Below are 15,388 nucleotides of genomic sequence, written 5' to 3'. Positions count from 1 at the left end.
CAGAAATACAAGGGGACACACCATGAAATTGAAAAAGACTGCCTGTAGAAGAGATGTTACAAAATATAGTTTTCCAAATAGAGGCATAGAAATATGGAACAAATTGGATGAAACAATAGTTTGAGCTAGAAATATTCATGAATTTAAGGCTAAAATGGATGATTATAGATATGGAGACAGGACAACACTAGCATAGCTCTTTTCCTGTAAAACACAACTAGATAAATACACACACACACACACACACACACTAACTAGTGTAATATGCAAGATGTGTGAAAGAATAATAAAGAAACAATGGATCGAGTTCCTTGAAGACAACAAATTAATATCAAATACCCAATTTGGTTTTAGAAAAAGACGGTCGTGTGTAACTAATTTACTGAGTTTCTACTCTTAGAATAGTTGATAGAGTACAAGAGAGAGAGAAGAATGGGTTGACTGTATTTATTTGGATTTATAAAAAGGCATTTGATAAAGTGCCACATGCAAGATTACTATGGAAGTTAGAGGAGAAGGGTGGCTTAAAAGGAAGCACATTGAGATGGATGGAAAATTATTTGAGGGGGAGAGAAATAAGGACGGTAGTTAAAGATATGAAGTCCAAGTGGAGAGCAGTAGAAAGCGGAGTGCCGCAGGGGTCAGTATTAGCACCAATACTTTTCCTCATATATATAAACGACATGCCAGAAGGAGTGAACAGCTACATAAATCTGTTTGCAGATGATATGAAACTGTGCAGAGTTATAAAGCAAAAAGAGGATTGTGAAATACTGCAGGAAGACCTAAATAAGATCTGGGAATGGAGTAAAAAGTGGGAAATGGAATTCAATGTGAACAAAAGCCATGTCATGGAAATGGGAAAGAGTGAAAGACGACCAGTGGGAATCTATAAGATGGGAGATGGAGTAGAACTGGAGAAAGTAAAAAGGAAAAGGACTTAGGAGTGACGATGGAAGAAAACAATCAACCAGTAAGCCATATTGATAGAATTTTCAGAGAGACATATAATTTGCTAAGGAATATTGGATTAGCATTTCACTACATGGACAAAGAAATGATGAAGAAATTGATAAGTACTATAATAAGACCCAGATTGGAATATGCAGGAGTAGTGTGGATCCCTCATAAAAAGAAACACATAAGGAAGTTGGAGAGACTGCAAAAAATGGCTACAAGAATGGTTCCAGAATTTGAAGGGATGACATATGAGGAGAGACTAAAGGCTATGGATCTACCAATCCTGGAACAGAGAAGGGAGAGAGGGGATCTGATACAAGTTTATAAATTGATCAACGGAATGGACCAAGTGGATAATGAGAAACTGATCCTGAGAGAAGAACATGAAATTCAAAGCACAAGATCGCATAGTAAAAAGCTGAGAAAGGGAAGATGTCTGAGAGATGTAAAAAAATATAGTTTCCCACAAAGATGTGTTGAGATGTGGAACAGTTTGAGTGAAGAAGTGGTGTCAATGAGTGTGCATAGTTTTAAAGAAAAATTGGATAAGTGTAGACATGGAGACGGGGTCACACGAGCATAAAGCCCAGGCCCTGTAAAACTACAACTAGGTAAATAAATACACACACACACACACACACACACACACACACACACACACACACCTAGCAAATGATATGGGATTTGTAGAGAAAAACAGAAATACTAAACTTGAAGTAACAGACTAGGTTTGTTAATTACAACATGCCAATGAATTAATATACTGAATAAATGATGGAAAAATTTTTCTGTTGCATGAACAAGAAGTGGTTTGAAGTTTGGAAAAAAAAATGTTAAAGATATGTTTAGATAAAAGAAAACTAATGTTTTCTTATAGAAATATGAATAGATAGAATATAAAAGAGATAACAGAGGTGAGCAATTTACATCAAGTAAAGGAAAAAAAAGTTAAAGGAGTATAGAAGTGTAGAAAGGACTATACTATATACAAGCAATACTGTATGAGTATAGCTTGGGTTCATATTACATACAAACATGTATCACATTATCTTTACATTAATTCATATGAAATAAATGTGAAAAGTTACTGATGTAGGAGCCAAATTATCCCCAGCTTACCTGTGTACTCTGGAAAGCAGATGGTGAGTGGAGACCTCTCAATCTTATCCAAGAAGAGATCCTTCTTGTTGAGGAACAGGATGATTGACGTTTCACCAAACCACTTGTTGTTACAAATAGAATCAAAGAGTTTCAGTGATTCTTGCATGCGGTTCTGAAAATGGGAAGCAAATATTTGTTAACTTTTCATCAATAAGTGTAAACTAGCTGATTAACTTACACAAAAGCAACAAAAACCTGATTAAGAACTTTTGCATTACAATTGTTGTAATGAAGAATTTTGAAGTATATGTTGTTATTTCTTGGTGATTTAACAACTTTATCTTACAAGGAGGCAGTGCTGAAAGCTTAAAAAGAATGTACTGGTTTGTGACAATAAGATGCAAAGAGTGAAAAAAGAAATAGAGTGATGATGAAGAGCTAAGAAATACTAAATAAATTAGAAAAATGGCAAGCATCAGTTTGTTGTTATTAATTTCTTGGTGACCTAAGAAAATTTCTTACTGTGGTTTCATCCTCGTGCAACACTTGGTCATATTCAGACATGGCCACACAGAAGATGATGGCTGTCACATCCTCAAAACAATGGATCCACTTCTTTCTCTCTGAGCGTTGTCCACCAACATCAAACAACCTATAAAAAGTCAATTATTTTTAAATCAGTCACCTTTACTCTTAACTTCTTTTTTCCTAAGTGCTGCAAGCTTACAATAATTCATACAATAATAAATTAATAATTTGCATCTTTATATATCTGGAATGTAACTAACATCTCACCTTTTCTGCTGATCTTTTAAAGGATAATTATGGTAATGAAATTTTTTATGTCGAAATAAAATGTACATTTATTCAGCAATGTTCAGTCATAAATAAAAATACTTCTCCCTGCGTGGCGCTGGGCCGGGACATTGACAGACTGACATGTACTCGCCAACAGACAGTTTTTGAGGAAACAATTATGGATATCTACTCCTCATCTTAAATTGTAAATAATTAATATTAAATTACCAACTATAGAAGCAGATACACTGTACAAAAGTGAGCAGTCAATCTTATAACATACATGAGAGGATGGGCTTTAATACCATATACATTATCAGTAATAATCAGACAATGTTACACAGGAATATGCAATTCTACTGCTAGACATCTTCAGAACCTTCTCTTCATTATTTTCATGAGGGATTTTTCAATCTTGTCTCAATGTGCATAATATATTTCTATCAAATACTGGTACCACAATCTTAAACAGTAAGAACAAAGATAAAAGAGGGATATACTGTACCCGACTTAATGATACAGGAGTGACTAGTGCTGGTAACTTTTTTCACTCCCACAAGCAAGCCTAACACCACATACAATATATATATATATATATATATATATATATATATATATATATATATATATATATATATATATATATATATATATATATATATATATATATATATATATATATATATATATATATATATATATATATATATATATATATATATATATATATATATATATATATATATATATATATATATATATATATATATATATATATATATATATATATATATATATATATATATATATATATATATATATATATATATCTGACTGGGAAGTTATTATTGAGTCTATCAAGAAGTTATCATGAAACTGAAGGACTCTCACAACAACTAACATTATTATCTGACTGATTGTTACAGGATGATTAAGTGGAATATGCAATGCTTTCACCAGTTAGAGCCTGGATAATGGCAATATATATCTCAAGTTTCTTTATAAACTATTAACAATATTTAAGGCTCAAAGTAGCAAATAGCATTACGTAGACTTCATGTTAACTTATAATGCATTATAAAAACTCAAAGGATTCACTATAAGTAATGCCTAGTAGTCACCTTATAATCTTCAATATCAACAAAAATGTGCACAAGCAAACAATTTTGGCTAAAGCAAACCATGAGGCGGAGCGCCCTGGTGTGGTGGCAACTGTGTTGGCAGTGTGACGCTCAGCACTCTTGTTGGATGTCTGTTTCAGAGACCACCAGGAAGGTCAGCCTTGATCTGCAAGCTTAGCAACTCAAGTCTCAAGTAAATTACCTTGTAAATTTCTTGGTGGACTTAATAAGCTTTATAAGGCTCACTCTACTTCCAGAGACTTATGTAGTTCAGTTGAAAATAAGTGTTGCTTTAAATTAGAGAATGACTGATATCTAATGTTGAAGAAATGCAGGTAATATATATATATATATATATATATATATATATATATATATATATATATATATATATATATATATATATATATATATATATATATATATATATATATATATATATATATATATATATATATATATATATATATGTGTGTGTGTGTGTGTGTGTGTGTGTGTGTGTGTGTGTGTGTGTGTGTGTGTGTGTGTGTGTGTGTGTGTGTGTGTGTGTGTGTGTGTGTGTGTGTGTGTGTGTGTGTGTGTGTGTGTGTGTGGTTGATAGATACTGATTGTTAATAAGTATATAGATACAAGGGTGTTTAGTTAGATAAATAGATATAGACATTTTTAAAGGTTGTCATTATAGAACATATTCACATTTAACCAATTCATCCACATTTTGGGTTGTCTAAGTACTTATATATGCAAGATAGCACTGGTCCCAATTCCCGAAAAATTTCAAGAATTTTTTGTGATAAAAAGGAATTTCCATTATCATACAATGTGCTTTATAGTAATTTGATTCTGAGTGCAGAATAGGGATGGTTAAATACTCTCATAGAGTACGACTAACTAATAGTCTGAGGAATGCATGAAAAGTAGGCTATGTTTGAGGCTCTTTAATCCTGCATTTTCATCCTTCAGCCCAAGACAACATGCTCACTGCCTCATGCTGTGTGGCAGGAGGTGGCTCAGCCTTCAAGACATGAAGACTGGGATGGCATACCTCAGTTCCCAGGTTTTAAGGTGTATGACTGCTTGTTTTTCTAACATAAATTATGGTCTCTTGGAACACAGACTCAAAATGGAGTGTCTTTATATCCTCCCATACAGAAAAAAATCAACTTTCTTTTCCAAATATTTCAACAGTACTATGGATGAAGAAAACTAGACATGTATTTCAAGCCATGCCAAGCAGTTGGCTGTCACAGAGTCATTCATTCCACCTCTGAATTCCTGCATTAAATCTGAGACATGACTCTTTGACAGCAGTACAGAGGTCTGCACTTTGTGCTTTAACATCTTGGCCTGGCTTGCAACACTACAGGAAGAGTAACTACTAATTGTACCATGAACAAACACAACTACTGCAATATTATACATACCACCAAAGACAAATGATATTTCTCGATTCTCTGCTTTAATTAGTAACCAAGTTTTGTTCAGCATCTAAAACAAGATTTTCTCTAGTAAATGATGCACAAAAGGATGGCATAAGGCAAGTGCTGTTAGTGGAAGTAAGTGCAATGTTTTCAATTTCAGGAAGTAAAATCTCTTACATTCTAAGATGCTTCATATTATCCTTGTTCTCAATCACTTGCTAAGCATTGCGACCAGCATGGTTTTGACAAAAATAATAATGATGAAAGTGTATAGCTTTTCAGTGTTTGATACTTTAGTCAGTCCGTCTACATGGATGAGCCACGCTGCACCCAGGGAGGCAGCACTCTCATCCTCAGACACAGAGGGTCACTCCACCTCTCTCTTCATATAAACTGTCTAGGATATTCTGCTACAAAATTACATTTCTTCGATTTTGTGACAAATGACTAAAAATAGTGAAATGACTAGAAGTAAATGACACTCACTGTCCAGTTATCCATTCTTATGACCTATGAAAATTCTTGTCAGCTATTGTTTCGTAAAAGGTCTCAAATCTACACTGAATACCTCTTCTGTAAACAGTGTTCAGTCAAGATCAATTTGGTATGAAGTATAGCATACTGGATTAAACTTTGCTATATTTCATCCATAATACTGTCATGAGCTGTGTCATTAGGAAAGAATGGATTTATTTTCTTCTTTTCGGGATATAATTTTTGAAGCAAATATTTGGTACCATAAGGCTAGTCTGGGAACTTGACTCACTGAGACTGTCACACAGTTTCTAGAGTATTCCCTAAACAGGTCCATAGTATCTTCCATCATTCGTACTTCAGTAAACTTTTGCAATAAATAGTTAATTACATGTAACACTCAACAGTATCCTGGTTTCCTCCTCAACAATAAATGCCCCACTATCAGAGTCTGACTCAAACATCAGGCTGCTCCCCAGTCCTACCCTTCACTTAGGCATGAATGAGGGGCAGGCTGGGGCAGGCTGGTGGGGAGGTACAACTAGCAGCTCCTCCCAACAGATGCTCCAACCCTTACACAAGGTAGGAACACCGTTGGGGCAGCAAGCTAGACCACGACTGTACCGGAAATTTCCTACTGTGAACACAGCTATGTGGAGAGGCACTCCTTAATAAAGGCCACACCCACGGAGGTTGTTGGCAATAATCACGTCCGTCACAGCATCAAACACAAACTGGATGTTGTTGGTGTCAGTAGCACAGGTCATGTGGCAGTAAATCTCCTTAGATGTGGACTTGTTCTTGGCCTCAAACTGGGCCTGGATGTAAGCTGCAGCTTCTCCATAATCTTGGGCTCCTGCAATACCAAACAGGTTAATGAAGATTGAAGTAATAAATATGCAATAAATTCAATGTTGCAAGACAATACAGGTTAATGAAGATTGAAGTAATAAATATGCAATAAATTCAATGTTGAATGTCTCTTTAATGTGATTCTACATTTTAAATTATATAATTTAATAAATTTCATTGTATTTCTAGCAAGATTAATAAAAGTGATTATGTGTATTCAGGAAAGTATACTGGTTTGTCACCAATAATCCTTGCAACTCAACGAATAGTCATCAGTGACTATTATCTATAGTATCTCAAAGGTACTTCTAGTACTTCATCCAGAAAACTAACATCAAGGAAAGTGAAAATACGAATATTCACCATGTTGAGAAGTTTAGAGTAAATAAAAAAAAAAAAAAAAAAAAAAAATAAATAAAATAAATAAATAAATAAATAAATAAAACAGCAACACAAAACTTAAAAAGATAAAAAAAAATGCCCTGAAAAGAAGTTCTGTAATTCCAGTGCCACTCCTAATCCAGTCTAGCTCAGCCTTAGCCTTGGGATGTGCTGCTCTCACCTATTCAGAAAGTTACGTTTTGTGAATGTTTTTTGACTAAGTGACCAGCATCTGAAGCTGAATCTTTATAAATTAGTTTTTTCACAGCTTTTCAGCTTATTGATGATATTTTTGAAATCATTATAATCTGAAAAGCTGTGACCATGTATTGATCCACCAGTGCCAAATCTATGAGCAATCATATCAAGCATATACAGCAGACTTCACAATATGCAGCTCTACACTCTGCATTTATCAATCTCTCTCTGATTTACACACATAATAACCATATGACCTTACGTAGATTTTAAGAGTACAAGATTTTTCAAGTACATAGTCAAAGTGTCCTTAATGTTCATATCTGTTTGCTGTCACTTGATAGAAGCTTTACTGTTAAACATGACCAGCCCAAGTATTTTTCCCCTGGTATCTATCTTCAGTTCCCTCAGACGTAAATACATGCACAAATCATTATGCCATCAGAACAATAAAGATAAATCTACTATTTCTTATTACTCTTTCCCCTTTCACAATACAGATTTTAATAGCATATCACAACAGCTTATATTGACTTATTCCTTTGGCTTACTGACCCACAGAAAAGCAATGATCACATCTTTGTAACTGGAATTCAACAACCATTATCATATAGAGGGTAATTTCAGTAATTTGAATAAAATAACTTTGACAGGAGTAGAATGGTTTGCTCTGAAGACCTTACCAGTGTATTCCGAGAAGCATATAGTGATTGGACTCTTCTTGATCTTATCCTCAAACAAGTCCTTCTTATTCAAGAACAAGATAATTGAAGTGTCGGTGAACCACTTGTTATTACAAATAGAGTCAAACAGTTTTAAAGATTCTTGCATGCGATTCTGAAAAAGAGAATTAAAAATCTCTGTAATGAAACAATATTCAAGAATTTTATAAATATGCCAAACTACTCATATGGGTTAATTTTATGGTAGCACTTATTTTTCAAAATATTCCTTTACCAATAAAGACTCCAGGTGTCATGGATATAGGAAATAATTCATATACAGTATATATATATATATATATATATATATATATATATATATATATATATATATATATATATATATATATATATATATATATATATATATATATATATATATGCTTACTTCCTGAATGAACATACTGATGGGTAAAAGTGAGGTGTGCTTGCACACACTTGCTTTGATATAGTTGCTCTAGGTAAATTTCTTTGCTGTTCTTTAAAACAAAAATGTGTGTGTGTGTGTGTGTGTGTCTGTGTATTTAATTGCCAGGATGTATTTACCTAGTTGTATATCAGAGGGTTTGAGCAGGACTCGTAGTGATCTATCTCCATGTCTAATTCTATCCAAATTTTCCTGAAACTTGTGTACATTTTTTGCTGTGCCCATCATTCAACTGTTCCAGACGTCGACCGTCCTATGTGGACAACTGAACTTTTTAATGTTTTTCAAACACTGATTTTTTCTGATCTTCTTAGAATGTTCTCTTGTCTGTCTATCTCCATCTTCAATCAGTGATATCAAGTCTTGTTTATCTATCTCTTTCATCCTGTTCACTATCTTATATATCATTATTAGATCTCCTCTCTCCCCTCTATCCTTCAATTTCCACTAGTCTATCTTCATAAGGAAGGTCCTTTACTTCTGACACCATCTTTGTGGCTATCCTTTGGATTCTTTCTAGCTTTCTGATATCCTTTTGCATGTGTGGTGACCACACCACTAGTGCATATTCAAATCTAGGTCTTATCATCATGGTTATGATCATTTTCATCATACTCTTCTCCATGTATTTGATATTTGTTAGTGTCTTATATGTTGAAGCAAATAACATATTTATGTGCCTTTCTGGGATCAGGGTGTCTTGTATAATCACTCCCAGGTCCTTCTCTTCCTTCTTTTTCATTATAACTCTTCTCCCATTTTGTACTTCAATGTAGGCCTTCTGCAACTTTTACCGATTTCCATCACATGACATTTTTTGGCATTAAATTCTAATTTCCATTTCTGGCTCCATTCCTAGATCTTATTAATATCCCTCTGCAATTTCATATAATCCTCATTGTTCCTTATTACTCTCAGGAGTTTTGCATCATCAGTATACAAATAAACATGTATGTAGCTACTCAGGTTCTCTTGAATATCATTAAAATATATTTAAAACATTATTGGTGCCAGCAAGGACCCCTGTGGTATGCCATTAGTTACTGTGCCCCAACTTGATGGGGTGTCTCTAGTCACTGTCCTCATTTCTCTTTCTGTTACATAGTCCCTCACCCAACTTAAGATACTTCCCTGTATTCCTCCTATATGTTCTATTTTCCATAGGAGTCTTCTATGTGGTACTCTGTCAAAAGGTTTCCTAATATCTGAATACACTGTGTCCACCCATCCACCTCTTGCTTGTACCTCATATGTTACCCGTGTATAGAAAGTTAATATATTTGTTACACATGATCTTCCTCTAATAAATCAAAATTGGGAGTTATTTATGACTTCATTTACCTCCAGATAATCCAACCACTTTTCTTTAATAACAATTTCACAGGGCATTCCCACAACACTAGAGAGTAACATAGATGTAATTTTCAAGGGGTCTTCTTTACCCTCCTTTATATATTGGGCCTATATTTGCTCTTTTCTAATTACTTGGTACATCCCCTTCTATTAATGAGCAGTTGATCACATCCCAAACTGGGTCTACATTTTTTTAGTGTCCATCCTGATACTCCATCTGGCCCCATTGCTTTTCTTATATCTACCTTTTCTAGTAATTTGCTAATTTCCTGTTTTTTTTGCACCATAACATTTCATAACACTTCATGCGTCACTTCGTCGTTTGGTTCTATAAAACCCCCTTCTACATTAAATACTGATCTAAAGCTCTCATTCATCAGTCCACTCATTTCTTCTTTTGTTTCATATATACCCTGTTTCTCTTAGTTAACTTAGTGATGATGTCTTGATTCATCATTTTTCCATTTATATATTTGTAGAATAGCTTGGGTTCCTCTCTGCATCTATTTACAACATCCCTTTAAAATTTTCTCTCCTCCTCCCTCTTTATTCTCATGTATTTGTTTTTGTGCCTCATTGTATTGCTTCCTATTTTCTTAATTTTTCTGCTTTCTGAATTTCTTCCAAGCAGCATGCTTTCTCTTCTTAGCTTTCGCACATGTAGCGTTTTACCACATGTATTTGCTCTCTTTGACTCTGTATACTGGAACATACTTCCTTACATTCTCATTGTACTTGTCTAGGAAGATTTCATACTCCTCTTGAGCTGTCTTGCTTTGCATACTTTCTTTCCAATTTATACTACCAAAATACAGACTTTATCCTTCAAAATTTGATTCAGTCTTCCTTGTTTGTGTCCCTCATCCCATCTCAAAATTTCTTGATCCTCCAATTCAAGTTCTAGGACTACATGATCACTTTTTCCCGTAGAGGCTATGTTGTTTGATGGTTGGACAAGGCCCTGGTTTTTTCATGAATATCAGATCAACAATGGTGGTTTTTCTTCCCCTCTATACCTTGTTTATTCCTTCACCCATTGGTCCATTGTGTTTACCACTGCCAGTAGTAGCACTTCTTCCCCCTATCATACATCATAATTATTTAATTAATTTTACTCTTGGTTAATATGTTTGCAATCTAGATCTCCCACAAGTAGTACTTTTCTGTCGGTTCTTAGCATATTGTCCAAGCACTTCAACACTTCATTTAGCATTTACTTGTATACCTCAAGTTTCCATGTATTAGTCTTTGGTGGCACAAATGTAGCTATGATTTTCCTCCTTTCCCTCCCACTGGTCCTAATTATTATACTTAAATCTCTGTCAGTCCATCTCTATATTGTACTTCTTCGACATATATATTCTCTCAAACCATTATCAATGCTCCTCCCCCTGCTTTTCCTCTTCTGTCTCTCCTCTGAACATTATATCCTTATCCTTTACGATTTATTTGAATGTCTTTGCTTAATTTTGTTTCTATTATACATACCATGTCTGGTCCTTTTTCCAATATAGAGTCTCTCACTTTCAACATTCCTGATACATACCCTTCTATGTTTGTATACATAACTCTTAATGTCTTCCTTCCCATTCTCTGACATACCATTTCCTCAGCCTCATGTCTAATATTGTACGCTCCAGTAAAATTTCTTCTTCCCATTCTCTGTCCTTGTCTTGTTTTTTTTTCCTTAGCTTCCTTTCTCATTTTTCTCTTTTTTTTTTTTCCATTTCTTCCTGGTTCATATCCCTCTTTATCTAAATGTTGTTGTATTCTGTATCTCTGCAGCCAGTTTTCTTGTCCTTGCCAATATTTTTTCGACCCCTACTTGGGACTTCAGTTTAACTTTTAATGGCTGTAAGGATCCCTCACTGTATTACCCAAGTCTATATATTTCTTAAATTTCTCTCTCTAGTCCCTGTTCTTCAATCTGAACCTTTGAAGTAATCTTTTTTACCATTCTTTCTCCTCATTTTCTCTCACAAATTTCACTAGATTTTTCTTCTCTTGCAGTCCATATATAATCATACGTTTCTTTTCATCTACTGTGTCTCTCATTAGTTCTTCTTTTTCCTTAATCACCTGTATCACTGTGTCCTTCATTTTTTTCTCATATTTGTTGTTTATCCAATTCTGGAAAGTTCACTTTTTCATCCTCTCAATCTTTTTTTCATGCCTTTTTCCACTCAATTTTTCTTCACTCATTACTCCTTCCCTGCCTCAACCTTCTCCCTAAGCCCTTTCAATGTTGCCTCATAGCTTTTACACTTCTCCTTTAGGGCTTTGTTTTCTTTATTTTATTCCTTCTGGTGTAGACCTCATTTCACTGTTTCCCCTAATTCATCACATTTCACTTTATGTTCTTGATTTTCCTGGACCAGCTGATCTCATTTCTCTAATATACCAGCAATAACTTCCCTCATACACCTAATCTCTATCTCCACAGATACTATTTTTCTCATGGGAGCACTTTGTTTATATGTCTGCTTTCTGCACTGCTGGCAGTGTGTTTCTGTGTATTTACCTAATTGTATATCACAGGATTCAAGCAGGGTTCATACTGACCTGTCACCATATCTACTCTCATCCAACCTTTCCTTAAATTTGTGCATACTTTCTACTGCTATAACGTCTTGAATCAATCCTTTCCAGATGTTCATTGTCCTATGTGGAAAACTAAACTTTTTAATGTCCCTCAAACACTGACTTTTCATGATCTTCTTGGAGTGTCCTCTTGTTCATATATCTCTATCCTCCATCAGTGATACCAGGTCTTATCTATCTATCTTTTCCACATGGTTAACTAATTTATACATTGTTATTAGATCTCCTCTTTCCAGTCTATCCCTCAAAGTTGGTAGTTCCATTTGCTTCCATCTTTCTTCATGGGGAAGATCCTTTATTTCTGGCACCATCTTTGTAGTGGTCCTTTGGATTCTTTCTAGTTTCCTAATATCCTTCTGCCTGTATGATGACCACACCACTGCTGCTTATTCTAGTTTAGGTTTTATCATCATGGTTATGATCTTTTTCATCATACTCTTGTCCATGTAGTTAAATGCCACCCTTATATTTGTTAGTGTCTTGTATGTTGAGGCAGGGTGTCTTGTATAATAATTCCCATGTCTTTCTCTTCACTCCTTTTCATTATAACCTCTTCTCTCATTTTGTATTCCCACATAGGTTTTCTATTACTTTTACCCATTGCAGTGTTGGAAGTTTTAATATCTTTAATCTGTCTTCATAAGTTAGGTCTATGAAACTTGGAACAATTTTGGTTGCAACTCTTTGAATTTTTTCTATCTTCATTATATCTTTCTTATTGTATAGTGACCATATAAGTGCAGCATATTCTAGTTTAGGTTGAATCATGTATTCATAGGCATAGGAGGACTAGTTCTTTCAGGGGGGCAAGATACCTTTTGACCCAATTTTACCCATATGCCTAATATAAATAAATCAATAATTTTTTATTATGTATTCTTATTGCAGCTGAACATTTTATAAAAAGCAATATTAGGCCGGGAACACATGAGCAATTTTGTAGCACCATGCCATGGAGCCACGTTGTGGCGGGGTTTAGCAACTGTGGGGCCACGTTTGGTATGTGACTGACTGCCTATAGCTCAGCCACAGTCACCTGTGTGTGTGGATCCTCAACAAAATCATGCCATGCTGTGGCAGGGATGAGTGACAGCTCACCACAGTCACTGGCCACATACGCTCATATGTGTGGGACAGCTTCTAAACAATGGAAAGTCATGATGAGCTACATCCACAACATGGCACCACAAAGTTGCTCGTTTGTTCCCGGCCTAAAGCACTATAAAAGAAAACGTATAACTACACATTGATATCAAGATGAACCTCAGAATAAGTATTTAACTCTACCATGATGTCTACCAAAAATATCAATTATGGATTCTGTGTTGAGCTTGTTCACAAATTTCCTCTCAATATTCAGTATTGCTAAGCTAGATAGTCTTTCCTGTCCCATTGTTGATCGCAGGTATGATGCTCTCATGTCTTCGCAGACATGAGAACAATCTCTCTGCTGAGCATGATGTTGCTGGGATGGTGGCTAATATCTTGGCTGCTGTTGAGAAGTGGGGCAAAGTGGAAGACAAAAATTGGAAACTAAGAACTTCACAATTTTACTTGCAGTTTTAGGCAGAAAATCAGTTTCAACATTTTGATAAGTACTTTGTTCAGCCTTTAAACTATCTTCCTACAGAATGTAGAAATCAGCTATTACCTTATACTTGTCATCACTGGCATCTCCCATCAAAACTTTTGTCAAAAATGTAAGGAGAGTTGAGCTCCTACTATCAAATCTTTCATGGATCTCCTTTACAACCCTGTCAAGTGCATCATAATAAATTTCAGTTCTTGCTTTCTGCTTGTTGGACACAATGTCTTTTCTAGCTTGGTTCTCCCCTATTAAGGCTAGCAACCTCCTTGAAGGCTTTTTTTCTGTGGAGTGACATTGTTAAAGGTTGGACATCTGATGTAAACTGGTTAATTTTTTTCTGCAGTTGTCTGTGCATTTTTTGTCCAGAGTAATGAAAAGTTTTCTTCATCCCTGCATTTCATCAATGTTTTTACAGTGACTTTAGCTGACATAACATCCATGTCCTGCTCCTGTAAGTGTCTTGACAGCGCATTGGTATTGCAGAAAATTACCTTCAACACTTCTAAACCAATAATGATCTGTAAGTCACATACAGAGGTCAGAAGGTCTCTGGCATCAACATATGTCTTGGTATCTTTCATGTTGATGAGTTCCATCAAGGCTAGTGTTATTCTCACAAGTTGTTGCTCAACTGCTTTTACAGCTTCCCACCGACATGCCTACCTTGTCCCACTCATTGATTTTAATTTAATGTATTGCTTAAACTCATCCCTCTGCAAGGTTGCCTTTGTTCTGGCAAAGTTTCCTTTACTAAGGTTGATCTCTGTTTTTTCTCTGCATATTTTCAGCCAACGTTATCTTCAGTAGAAGGCTGGCAGTGTTTTCTACTTTAATTACGTTTGGACCCAAAACCACCAGTCAGGAGTGAGACAATAATGGCAATATAGCTTAAATACTGAAGCTTATGTGCCATTGACACAGTAGTACCACAATTTATTTCAATGTTTTTGCAATTTTTTTCTATTATTTGTGTATGTGTTTTATAGGTTTTCAGCGCATTTTCAAACTTTTGGGCTCATGTTGACTCATTTTGACAGGAATTTCTAATAGAAGTTACTTTGGTTATTTGAGCAAAAAACAGGCCTACATAATCTGCCTAAATCTGGAGAAAGTTTTGCCTGAATTTCACTTGTTTCTGAGAACTCAGGGGCAATTGCCCCTCCTTCCCCCTATGCCTATGCATGTAATCTATTAGTTTTTCATCATCTCTTCATCTATAAAGGGAAATGCCCATATAATTTTTCTTAGTAACTCATTGTGTTTCCCCAATCTATGTTGTTGACGTGTTTTTCCGGTGATAAATTGTCATTTATTGTAATATCCAGGTCTTTCTCCTCTTTTGTTTTCTGAATTCCTATTCCTCCCACAGTGTAAGATCTCTTCTGTCTTCT

The 15,388-nt window shown here is 35.0% G+C and overlaps 1 protein-coding gene across 4 annotated transcripts in view; it reads right to left on the bottom strand.

Moving 5' to 3' along the window:
* The window catches only part of LOC123518832 (guanine nucleotide-binding protein G(o) subunit alpha), a 221,543-nt gene that overhangs the window by 5,116 nt on the left and 201,039 nt on the right, over positions 1 to 15,388 (bottom strand). For 3 of the 4 annotated variants that reach the window (XM_045279868.1, XM_045279870.1, XM_045279867.1), the window contains 2 exons: positions 7,990 to 8,143; positions 4,904 to 6,731 (listed from right to left, as the gene is read on the bottom strand). In XM_045279868.1, the coding sequence (XP_045135803.1) occupies positions 6,544 to 6,731; positions 7,990 to 8,143 (342 nt within the window). In that variant the 3' untranslated portion in view covers positions 4,904 to 6,543. Of the gene's footprint in view, positions 1 to 2,079; positions 2,234 to 2,583; positions 2,714 to 4,903; positions 6,732 to 7,989; positions 8,144 to 15,388 lie in introns of those variants that run through there. The other variant, XM_045279869.1, reaches the window with a different exon arrangement.

This window comes from Portunus trituberculatus, chromosome 44, assembly GCF_017591435.1.
Source record: "Portunus trituberculatus isolate SZX2019 chromosome 44, ASM1759143v1, whole genome shotgun sequence".
Lineage (NCBI taxonomy): Eukaryota > Metazoa > Arthropoda > Malacostraca > Decapoda > Portunidae > Portunus > Portunus trituberculatus.
The sequence above is the reverse complement of the archived record's forward strand: the minus strand, read 5'-3'. Positions and strand labels throughout refer to the sequence as shown.